This window comes from Chiloscyllium plagiosum, unplaced genomic scaffold, assembly GCF_037043375.1.
Source record: "Chiloscyllium plagiosum isolate Xiang-an unplaced genomic scaffold, Cpla_swu_hap1 HiC_scaffold_37, whole genome shotgun sequence".
In the NCBI taxonomy this organism is placed as follows: Eukaryota; Metazoa; Chordata; class Chondrichthyes; order Orectolobiformes; family Hemiscylliidae; genus Chiloscyllium; species Chiloscyllium plagiosum.
In genome coordinates, this window is record NW_028270175.1 from 7,069,295 (window position 1) to 7,082,203 (window position 12,909).

At 43.5% G+C, this 12,909-nt stretch overlaps 1 protein-coding gene across 10 annotated transcripts in view; it reads right to left on the reverse strand.

The window, feature by feature from the left end:
• The window catches only part of pik3cd (phosphatidylinositol-4,5-bisphosphate 3-kinase, catalytic subunit delta), a 235,114-nt gene that overhangs the window by 95,324 nt on the left and 126,881 nt on the right, over positions 1–12,909 (reverse strand). For all 10 annotated transcript variants that reach the window (XR_015753428.1, XM_087980286.1, XM_087980282.1 and 7 more), the window contains one exon: positions 1,877–2,046. Coding sequence is in view for 9 of the 10 variants with exons in the window: in XM_087980286.1 (XP_087836412.1) it covers positions 1,877–2,017 (141 nt within the window). In the remaining variant the exon portion in view is untranslated. The remainder of the gene's footprint in view (positions 1–1,876; positions 2,047–12,909) is intronic.

A 12,909-nucleotide genomic window follows, 5' to 3' on the forward strand; every position in this document is an offset into this window, starting at 1 on the left:
CAGAACTGTTGGACAGGAACTTCCGTACAAGTCATTTACTGTCAATAATGGGGCAACATCTGCAACTTCTGTGAAACATTGTGATGACCTGCTAAAAAAAAGCTACAAAGTGTCAAAGTCATGGTCTGTAAAACAGCAGCCATTCAACTTCCCATGGCAGAACTGTACAGCATGAAGGGAGGCCATTCTGCCCACCATGCTTGTACTTGCTCTTTGAAAGAAATGTCCAATCAGGCCCCATCTGCCTCACTCGTTCCCAGCGTCAGCACAGTGCAGCAGCAAACACTGCCTCAGAAAACCAGGGTCTAAAATGATTTTGGTAAAAGGCTTTTCTGGCATAGACATCCCATCGCCCCATTCATTCTCTGTCGCCCGAACAAGTCGCCTGTCCAAGTATTGATCCGATTCCTTTCAGAAAGCCATGATTGAACCTGCTTCCACTGTCCACCATGACAACTTGCTTGAGATAAAGAAGAGAAACCTCACTCTATGAAAGTGTTTGGACCTGCCCCCGTCAGCTCAGTTGTAATAGAAGCAGAATGACAGTGCTCCCACGGTGCGGTGGTAGTGTCTGTATCTCTGAGTTAGGAAGTACCTGTTCTACATGTGTGATAACATCTCTGAACAGAACACATCCAACAGACAATTAAATGCAGCAGTTTGAAATCTATGACTGAACTGCATTAAGTTTATTGAGATCCTATAAAGAGGGCCTTTCATATCATGTGCAGGGCCTCAAATCTTGCTTGTAGTGAATTAGAAAATACGCTACAGTGCAGCATTCTAGCGGGCACCTTACAATCTGAGGTCAAGCTGTTTATTCATATTTTAAGGCCACAACTTTGGGTTAACAGCACATCAGAGGTCAGCTGTTGGTTAAGCAAATCTTGAGGTTTAAGAGAGATTACTGACAGATACTTATAGGTGTAGGTTTTTGTTTAAATTTTCCGGTGTTTTGTATAAATCACTGGGTCAGCTGGGAGCCACTGAGTTCGGGCTGCAGTTTGTGAAGCAGGAAACTTGGGGAGAACGATTGTGAAAGGAAATAGACCCTAACAGACAGGATTCTTAACGAGCATAGAGAAACAAAGATCCAGCAATGCAGATGTATATCAATATGGAATGGAGGCAACGTGGGCTCGAAAAAGCTGACAGGGTTTTCAGAGTGTTCCTTTTCCGCAGAATGAATACAAAAACAATGGAAGGATGCACTGGGCTAGGTCATAGTTACCCCACGTACAGCTCTGGTCACCTTAATCATAGTGTTTTAGAGAATCCCAGCCTCTGACCCCACATTTGTACAATAAGCTGAGGTGAGTTATGAAATTATGAAAAAAATACTTGAGATATTAGTGGAACATTGAGGAAGAATTTAATAGGTGGTCTATTTAAAATTATAAATTTATCCAGGTGTGTTGAAAACCAGATGAATTACTGATGAAGTGGACATAAACGCATTGGAAATATGAAGGAAAGAGAGAGGAGAGGTGTAACTCCCTCAGGATTATTCAGGACGCACACTGCCTTACCAAGGATGACAACAATATGATAAAGTCAGAAGTCACATGACTCCAGGTTATAGTCCAACAAAGACTGAGAACCTAGTCCTGACAAAGGAGCAGCGCTCTGAAAGCTTGTGATTTCAAATAAACCTGTTGGACTATAACCTCATATGATTTCTGACTTTGCTCCCCTACCCAAGTCCAACACTGCACCGCCACATCAATGACAAGATACTTTAAAAGGGAGCTTGAAAACCCCAAGAGAGTATTGTGTTGTAGAGAGCGCGACTGAGACATCCTGAAACACAAATGGCTACCTCCTGGAGGTTTAAAGGGACCACATCCTCATGATAAGTGATGTTTGACTAATTTACCTTTTTGATGTATTTGATTGTGGAACTACGAGGCACAAAGAAGTTCAAGTAAATCCCCGTCGGCAACAGGAATTCAACCTCCACATCTGGGCTCTCATCTTCAGTCCAGAAATCCTGATTGTAATGTATTCCCGGAGGCATTATGGTCAATTATTGGCTGTGATCGCCCCCTGCAATACAAAAGGAGAAAATGGATGATGAAATAGTGAGCCCTCAGTGACAGATCAAAACACAATTCAAATTAATTCAAGCTGCACCAGCCTCTTTAGTTTGTAGAATTCTGATCTGGATTTGGCATATTATTTGAGTTTCGAAAAATGAGGAGAGGAAGAGAGGAGCAGAAGGTGAGGTATTGCTCCATGTCTCAGGGACATTTCAGGTTCTCAGTCTTGTCACACAGATGAGCAAATCCTATACGTGCCACTTCCCCGATGAGCAGGAGGAACAAATAACTTCCTAACAGGAGCAGGGCTCTGAAGGCGAGTGCTTCCAAATAAACCTGCTGGACTATAACCTGGTGTTGTGTGATTTTTAACTCTCTAATTAGACGCTCAATGAAAGGTTGACTCAATTAGATAAACAGCACAAATGTTGCTGTATTTGTGAGACCACATCGAGATTACTGTGTACAGCAGTGGTCTTTCTATTTCAGGAAGGAAAGCAGTTCAGAGAAGGTTTATTTGACTAAGACCTGGAATGGGCAGGTCCTCTTATGAGAGTCAACTGGACAGGCTAGGCTTGGACCCACTGGAGTTCAGAAAAGCAAGAGGTGACTCGATTGAAACATATTTGATGCTGAGGAGTCTTGACCAGGAGGATGTGGAGAGGATGTTGCCCCTTGTGGGGGAGAATCTAGAACTAGTGTCACAGTTTGTAAATAAGAGACCATCCGTCTAAGATAGAGATAAGGAGGAACTTTGTTTCTCACAGAGGGTTGTACATTTTGGGAACTCTCTTCCTCAAAATTCCTTGAATATTTTTAAGGCAGAGGTAGATAGGTCGTTGTTTAGCAAGGTGAATGGAAGGTTCTAGGGGTTGCGCAGGGTGGGGGGGGGGGGTAGAATGTCGAGAAATCAGATCAGTGGTGATCTTACTGAATGGCGATACAGGCTTCTCACTGTTCCTGCAGAATATGATGGCAGAGTAGACTTGAGGGGCCAAATGGCCTACTCATATTCCTATTTCTTATGGAATTAACCTCCTTTAAACCTCAAATATGGGTTTATATACACATTTATAAACAAATTTAAATACTGCACATATTTACAAAAGACCTGGATTTTCTCTTCTTTCAAGTCAAAATAAGCATATTTTTCAATTAAATGCAAGATGCTAAACAGTTTTGGTGTTTGGATTGTTTGACACAGTGAGGGAATAGTTGCAATTTCAGACATTCGGGAATGAGGAATGAAGCATTTCCATTGGCAGGTTTCCCCCAGAATTGGGATGGTCCCAGACCACTCCATCCCCACCCCCTCGCCACAGTCCATGGACAGAACCGGAAAACCAGAAGGTCACCAGGAGGGAATAGAAAGCCAGACATCGAGATGGAGCAACACGTGGTAAAGTGACACTCTTCTGCCTTCGTGACATGACTATTTCATTCATTCACTGCTGCTACACAGAGTCCAACGTTTGAACTTTGGAAATTGGAGCAGGAGTAGGCCTTTCGGCCTGTCAGCCCTGCTGCTGCATTCAACAACATCCCAGCCCATCTGCTGAGGTTCAAATTCCATCTTCCTGCCCACTCCTGATAATCTTTGATTCCTTGCCTTGCGAGAATTTCCCTACCTTGGTCTTCAAAGTATGCGAGTACTTCACCTCTAGCACCTTCTGAGGCAGAGCATTACAAAGTCTGAAAGAAATAATTTGTTCTCATCTCTGACCTAGAAATCTGACCCCTGGTGTTAAAAACATGTCCCCCTGGTTTTGGACTCACCCACAAGAGGAAACACTGGGTGGAGTCTGAGAGGGGCCTGAACAGCATGGGTTATGGCGGCAAATGTGGCAGAACACAGGAGAAGTTCAGAGAGGCCTATCGCAAGGTCAGGAGCATCTTCGAAACTAAGCTCCGGGCGTCAAGGTGAGATTTGTCCAGGGCAGTGAAGAGTAAGGGGGCAGCACGGTGGCTCAGTGGTTAGCACTGCTGCCTCACAGCGACAGGGACCTAGGTTCGATTCCAGCCTTGGGCAACCAACTGTGTGGTGTTTGCACATTCTCCCTGTGTCTGTGTTGGTTTCCTCAGTGTGCTCTGGTTTCCTCCCACAGTCCAGAGATGTACAGGTTAGGTGAATTGGCCATACTAAATTGCCCATAGTATTCAGGGATATGTAGGTTAGGTGCATTAGTCAGGGTTAAATATAGGATAATATGGTAGAGGAATGGGTCCGGGTATGTTAGTCTCCAGAGGGTCAGTGTGCACTTGTTGGGCCAAGGGGTCAGTTTCCACACTGTAGGGATTCTATGATTCTACTGTTCGTTAATTAACTGCAGATCTCACCTCACTCATATGCATCGTTCTATCACACCACCCACTCTCTGAGAATTCTCAACATGTGAGTCAGAGTAGGTATATGCTACCTTCAGCTCATTGCTTGTTTCAAAGGACTCCCACATTGGAGCAATATCTCAGGGCATACTCTCTGGGTGCAATAAACCACATTCACAGACATTTTTATCCCTGTTTCTTCACGGATTGAGGACATCGCTGGCTGGGCCAGCATTTATTGCCCATCTCTAGTTGCTCAGTTAAGAGTCAACCACATTGCTGTGGGTTTGGAGTCACATGTAGGCCAGACCAGATAAGAATGGCAATTTCTTTCCCTCAAGGACATTAGTGAATGAGATGGCTTTTTCCAACAATTGACAATGGTTTTATGGTCATCATTCAACTCTTAAATTTGAGATTTTTACTGGATTCAATTTCCAACATCTGCCAGGGTCAGATTCGAATCTGGGTCCCTGGGACATTTCCTGGGTCTCTGGATTAATAGATAATACTAAACCATCGTCTCCCCCATTGGCATCCGATGAGTGCCAGGGTCTGAGAACCCTCACGGTATATCACCCATCCACTCCCAGAATGCTTCTACACTTCAATATTCTACCTCAGGACTGACTTTCCTACAGCTCTGGACACACTTCCAGATGCTGTGACTGCTTTAACGCGGGTGGTTTAGCTCAGACCAGGCTGGGCAGGGCGTGGTGTCATGGCCTCCTCTGCGGGCCCTGGGGGAAGAGGAAGTTCTATCCACCAGGCCTCCAGCTCCCTGCCCACATCCTCCCCTGTCTGCCACATCCATGCAGGGCATCTCGAGATTGACTGCGATTGTCTGGGTGCACAACGGGATTTTAAAGATGGTGCTGTTGCTAGGGATATTGTCCCATTCTGGGATATCCTGACAGAGATGAGTTGATCTGGTTATGTTGAGTGGTGGAGTGGACCAAGAACTGGAGCTACAAAAAGAGCTGGGTTTGGCAACAAAACTCACAAGGGGCCCATAGCCAAAAAAAACCCTCCAAAAATCTCAACACTGAGCATAAGATCCAACTCTCCCTTTGCACGTCCACCTTAAACTGAACACTAGAATCAGACCGTGCAGAAAGACGCCACTCACCCCATCTCAATCTATGGGTTGCTCTTTTCCAGAGATGACAATTAGTCTGGTTCTCCCACTCTTTACCCAATACTATGCCCATTCCTCATCTCCCCATCCCCTATCATTTTGAGGAGATACGTTTAAAATAAATTTGCATTGTATCTGTGTCCCTCACTCTTGCAGGTAGTGCAGTTCCAGATCCCAATTTGCTCCGTGAATTAAAAGCCTCCTCATTTCACCAAACGCCTCAAGTCTTTGCAGACTGCGGGCCAGTTCCTTCTTACTGGTGATGTACCACTCTGATCTAACAAAGGCCACTGTCAAACCGCAATAAATAGCGATGGAGCGCTCACACTAAACTCAGAATTGATGTTTACACAGCAGCAGTTGAACAGCAACAACCACAAACAAGCCACTTGCAGAGACAGAAGCTTGTGAAAGGCTCACGGAATCAGTTGTAGGAGGGGTGCAGCGGCCCAGCAGAGACACTGCCTTGCACGTACTCACATGGTGAGCTCTCCTACAGCTTCCACCCCAAATTGTCACAGAGCAGGGCCAGTGCTGTCCGCAAGCACTCATTCACACCTCAGGCAGGGGGCTTCTGGAACTTTCTCCCCTAACCGCCCTGCCCCCCCAAAAAAAGCCAGAAAACGTAAAAACTTGAGATATTTTGTTGCAAAGAAGACTGAAGGGAGATGGAAAGGTGGATGGAGGTAGGAAGATACAGCTCAGCAACTGACTGATGAATGAATGGTACAACAGGGTTGAGGGGCTGAACAGCCTCCTCCAGTGGTGCACTTTCTTTGAAGAGGCAGGGGAGCTTCTGGGGACATAGGGAGCTCTAGTGCAAAAGGACAGAATTGTTGAACCTTACAGGATAGAGGAGATCACGCAGTCATCATAGTTTTGCTGGTTCCTAGATAGATCTGCCCATTGTGGTTTGGCATCTTAGATTTCTTGCCCAAAGGTCTGCCAACTTGTCTCCTTCAAGTAACTGTTTTTTAAAGAGTTCCTAGAGAATTTGATTCCACCAGCCTGTTTGATAGTGCCTTCCAGATCATAATCCTGTGGGTAAACTTCCACATCTACCCTTTTCACTCATTATTTCATGTTCGGCGACCAAACCATTCCTACCACCAAAATGGCCCAGAATTTTAGGCCAATGCACTCCTGGGATCCAGAATGGATCTGGGTTTGACCAGAAACCGAGCAGATGAGTGCGAGGTCGGAGTCCGAGATGCAATAGCCAGGGGAGGTAGTGAAGGATAGAATGAGCTGGGGGGGTCAAGGACAGGTGGGGCTACATGTGGACCTGAAGGAGGTGCAGAGTGTTACACAGACCAATATCCAAATGTTGTGTTGGGCGGCTAAAGACTTTCAGAGATGTGCAAAGGTTTGGTTACAAACTATAGTTTAGTACAGACACCAGTTTCCACATTTCCTCCCCTTCTGGACTCTTTCCCTGTCGAGTAGCAAACTCCTCACGAGGAAAGCAAGGAGCCCTTCTTTATAAAACAAAATGGATGCCACAGGGCACACATCTTCCATTTTAAAGTGTTTGGATTCAACCTGCTCCAACACACTGAGGGCCACTTTCTGTGTCAGTGGTACTTGAACCAGGGTCTCCTGTCTCAGAGGTAGAGATGCTATCACTACACCACAAGAATCTTCAAGCAGATGAGCTCTGGTTGTCATTGACAGCAGATAGTACTCGTTGGAGGGCTTTTGTGGTAGCGTCCATACCTTTGAGACAGGATTCACATCCCACCTGCTCCAGAGATATACCTGAAACAGGTCGATTCAAAAATATCCAGTTGATCCTTAGACTGGCACTTTTAAAGCAGATGCAGAACCAGGCACAGATTCCGTTAGTACTGTCCAGGCTGGCACTCTGTAACAAGGGAAGTTGAGTTTTTTATATTTCTGATTTCTTTCCCCTTCTTTCCCCAAGATCATGCGGTAATCAGTTCTCCTGTGAATGAATTGCTACAATCTCGCTCACATGTCGAAAGCACTTTCAATCACAGCTTTCAAACAGGAAGCGCATGTCCAGTATAGCCCAATCTTCAAGACGGTTTGGTCGAAATGTAATTCAGAAATAGCTTCTGGAAGGAAGATTAACTACAACATGATGAGCAACTAAGGAAAGCAGGAAATAACCAATGAGGAAGAAGAAACATAAAAATTGATGACAAAGAAGACAGAGCTATAACAGACAGAGAAGACTGGCAGATGTTCATGACACACTCAAAATTGTGCAGTCAACAATTCGATGAACAACGCTGATCTTGACAATACTGAAAAGGCATTTAGATTAGAGTTAGGAATACATTAGGTGTTGCACCTGTCACTTCCTTCAAAGACAAGTCAAGCTATTTAAAGACTGTGACCAGTTATGAGGAAGTAAGCCACACAAAACAGGGGTTTTACAACTTTTGTTAGCAAGCTTTTTTGAGTGATTCTTAGTTCCCATGGCTTATCAGATACTGACAATGACGTGATGTTCCTCTGGGTGATGTTCAGGGTAGCAGGAATCAGGTTAGTGAGCCCAGAGAGCTCATCAGAAAGTATCAGAGGGTGTGCCCAGCTGAGCCACCCTGACTGAGAGGGTGGAGGTGAAGAAGGTGAGGAAGAGACTGGAGAATTTTCCTGACTGTTGTGTATGGCCTTTTCCCAAACTATTTCTTGGATCTTGCATACAAAGTTAAAAATCATATGACACCAGGTTATAGTCCAACAGGTTTGTTTGGAAGCGCTAGCTTTCGGAGCGCTGCTCCTTTATCAGGTGGTGCTCTGAAAGCTAGTGCTTCCAACTAAACCTGTTGGGCTATAATCTGGTGTGGTGTGATTTTTAACTTTGTACACTCCAGTCCAACACCAGCATCTCCAAATCTTGGATCTCGTGGTGCTTTGGCAAGTCATTCACAGGAGAACTGATTACCGCACGCTCTTGGGGAAAGAAATCTGAAATATAAAAAACTCAACTTCCCTTGTTACAGAGTGCCAGCCTGGACAGTACTAACGGAATCTGTGCCTGGTTCTGCATCTGCTTCTTCGGTGCAGTACTGGGTAAGGGATGCTTGGGACAATCCACTATCACCAATCCTCTTTTGTCTATGTTTTGCCTTGGGTCTATCCAAGTGATTTGCGATGGGAGATACACCCTCCTAGATTATCTACTGATGAGGCATGGTTTTTAGATTAGAGGAAGATATATTGCATTACGGAACTTTTGAATTTTCTGAAGAAGAGTCTTTTGATGTGAAACATTAACCCTGTTTCTCTCTCCACAGATGAAGCTAGATCTGCTGTGGTTTTCCAACACTTTCTGGTTTTGTTACATAAATACAATAAATCCTGTCACTGTTGAATTTTCAAGGTGCAACTCACAGAAGAATTTGTCCCGCCAACAAATAATTTAGAGTACCTGATGAGCTTATCTCTCTATCATTATTTAGTTTCAATAATAAATTAGACAGTATTATTTTTAAAGGATGGGGCTGGGGAGGAGAGGACATAAACAAGATAATAATTTGTGAGCTAAGCATTTGGCACTAATAGTTCCTCGTGTGGCCATGAGTGATTTTGATAACTGGTAATTGGTTAATTAGGGGCTTGTTCTCTTTCAAAACTGAAATGAGCAAATGCATGTTAAAGTCTGTTTCTGAGTGGACCTTTTCCCTAAGGTGGGGGAGTTCAAAACCTGGGGTCATTTTTTAAAGGCGAGAGGAGAGAAGATTTAAAAAGGACACTTTTTTACGTAGAGAGTGGTTAGTGTGTGGAATGAGCTGCCAGTGGAAGTGGTGAATGCAGGTACAGTTGCAACATTTAGAAGACATTTGGATAAGTACATGAATAGAAAGCTTGGAGGGATATGGGCCAAATGCAGGCAGGCGGGACTAGTTTTGTTTGGGAATACGGTCGGCATGGACTGGTTGGACCAAAGGGTCTGTTTCTGTGCTGTATGACTCTATGATACAATTGCACACAATAACTTTTTTGCAGTTCATGTCCCACACTGCTTAGTTTGGGGAAATTGTTTTGATCAGTTTTTGGAAATGGTCGTTCACTGTTCAGATCATTCACATATATTAAAATTAACTGAGCACCAGTTAGGTTCGGTGAAAACCTGTGCTCATCAAAATTAACAATTCACAGGAGCATTCATACCAGCTCCATACAACGGCTGTCTGCCTACTGGTTTTCCTATGCTTATTTTTCTATCCATTCATGGGATCCGGGCATCAGTATTAACTGCCCAGAGCTACATATAGCCCAGACCAGGTAAGCACAGCACTGTCTTTTTCCTAAAGGGCGCTGCTGTATTTTTGTAACAATGGTTTAATCGTCATCATTAGACTCTTGATTTCAAATGTTTACTAAATTCAAATCCCACCATCTGCCATAGTGTCTAGATTAATAGTTTAGTGTTAAATATCTCCAAGGTAAAAAGAAAAAGAAAAACAGAATTATGAAGTTAAATGAAGACAAATTAGTTTAAAGTTTTCTGGCCATCATTTAGCAAATTAAATGTTCCCATGTGTGTTTGAGAGCAGCAGTGCCCAGTGTCATATATCTGTATAGTTACATCAAAATGTAAGGGTTATAAAATGTATCATTATAAATCTAGAAATCATGGTTTTGTTTCAAAAACATTATTCTTATGTCACAATCAAAAATAATACAAATGATGATGCAGAAAAACCGCAGTCCATTTCATTTTTTGTTAAGTCAGCAACCAATCTACTCATTTTAGGAAGGCCTTTCAAGAGAAATGGGTGCAAAAAAATTTCTCAGCTCCCACTCCGGTGAAGTACTGACAGGATGGTACACTGGCAGAGATACTTTCAACTGGATCAGACATTAATGTGAGGCTCCACCCGCGCTCTCAGGGGCCATAAAAGCACCAATGTCAGTATTTCAGGGAAGAGGAGAGTTTTCCTCAATTTGAACCAGCCAATACTATATTCTATATAATACACAAGCAGTCACTATATGTAAAAAAAAAATCACAATCATGTCATTATCATGATTTGGAGATGCCGGTGTTGGACTGGGGTGTACAAAGTTAAAAATCACACAACGCCAGGTTACAGTCCAACAGGTGCTTCGAATTAAACCTGTTGGACTATAACCTGGTGTTGTGTGATTTTTAACTATGTCATTATCAGCTTGCTATTTCTTGGAGCTTGCTATGTTAAAATTGACTTTTCATTCATTTAGTTCATTTCACTCACTTCATAGTGTTTGTAAAGCATTTTGAAACAGCCAATAGTCATGAAAGGCATTGTAGAATTGCTACTCCTTTACTAACTGTTCAACCATGTGCCTATTTTCCATATTCTGGATGTGAAGAAATTCCTCCTTATACAGAAGGTGACTTCTGAAATTTCTAACATCATTTCATTTTTATCTTTCAAGTTCTGCACAACTACTTTATGCTTTAAAAAGGCAGGGGCATACGTTCCTACACACACGTTGGGGATGGGGACCTGAACAGTAAGGGATCTGCGAGATCAATTTTCCAATTTATCCAGTTTGTATCTTTCTGGAGTTTGCTCATTTGCTACCTAGTGACTTGATTCTTCCTCTCGATGAAGATTATTCCCACAAAGAGCTGATTTATCTTCAAATGACTGATGTACTCATTCAGAATGGGTGGTCAGCCCTAAGGTGGGTTAGCCATATACAGCGCTTCAGAAACATTTTAAAAGCACTGCTGCACACGGCACACCGTCTGTGTTTTTAAACACTTTGGAGTTCTGTTGCAGTTATTCACAACAGAACATCTACAACAACAGGGGACCTGATCTCCAAGGGTTAAATGGGGAGAGATCACACAAAGTGGAGTTGCATTCCCTGGAATTCAAGAGGTTGAGAGGTGATGTGATTGAAGTTTTTTACGGAATGATTGGGTGGATGGAAACAATTTTCGCTGTTTGAGGAGTCTACGACCGGGGGGAGTGGGGGGGGGTATGAACCAAAAAATGAGAGCCAGGCTTTTCTTTTGGAACTTTAGGAACTCCCCGCTGCAAATCAATGGTTCATTAGTTGTTCATTTCAAACCTAACTTTGACAGATTTTGGTTAACAATAGGAAAATGGAGCCAGGCAAGTTTGACCACAGATCACCCATGAACTTACTCAATAGGAGAAACAGGCTGGAATAGTGTAAAAGCTTCCTCCTCCTTCTCAACTCGACTAACTCCAAATGTAACAAATGCCTCAAGCACCTTGAACCGTTTCAGTGAGGTAATAAAAAAAGTGTTCCATAATTGTGAAACATTTATTCTTTCTGGACAACCTTTCAACCTTCCTTAAGTAAATTATTTATCAGAGAAGGGACAGATAGTCAGGTGGCAGTAGCATCAGGTCACTATGAAGCTTTATGGATGCTGAAGGACCTTGCTCCTTGTGAAACATGATTAAAACGGTGCTGGAAGGGGAAAATAATGCACCCCAACAGCCGCAGTGCCCTCCCCTCTCCTAAAGATATCAGGGGGTTGGTGAACACAGCATGCTCCCACTCCGAGGGCAGAACAGAGGCAAGCAGACGCAAACCACAACCTCCTCCACAGAAAGCCCTGCCTTAAAGACAAAATCTAATGAGTGTCACGGTTAATAGATGTGAAGCGGGAAAAGCACATCAAGTCAGACAGCAGCCAAGCAGCAGGAAAGGTAATGTTTCATGGCAAAACCTTTCGTCAGGAGGTCCTGCTGCTTGGATGCTGTCTGACCTGCCGTGCTCTTCCAGCTTCCTATCTACTGACTCTCACTTCCAGCACCTGCAGTCTAATCAGCATCACCATCTCCCAATCAACTCTGGAGCTGTTCTGGTGAACTCACATTTCTAACATTGGCATTCACAATCTCAGAAACTACTCAAGTATTTCCTATCAAATGAAATACTTTTCTGAGTGCAGTTACTGTCTGAATGTAGAAAACATGTCAGTTTGGACACAGCAAGTTCTCACACACAGCAATGAACAAACAACCAGATAATGAGTTCAACTAATGCTGGCTGAGGGACATATATTTTGACTAGGATTCCAGGGGAAACGCTCCCCTGTGAAGTTCTAGTCGGGACATCTTTATGTCTGCTCGAGAAAGCAGACCAGGTGCTCTGTCTTAACTGACATCGAGCATAAAGGTAAAAGATCTTGGGGGATCTTATACATGAAACACAGAAAGCTAATACACAGGGACATCAGGTAATCAGGAATGCTAATGGAATGTTGGCCCTTATTTCATTATGGAAGTCTGACTGCATCTGTACAAGGTGCTGAGGAGACCACACCTTGTGTACTGTGAGCAGTTTCGGTCCCCTTATTTAAGGAAAGATATTATTTCACTGGAGGGAGTTCACAGAAGGGTCACTAGAATGATCCTCAGTATGGACAGATTGTCCTCTGAACAAAGTTTAAACAGGTTGGGA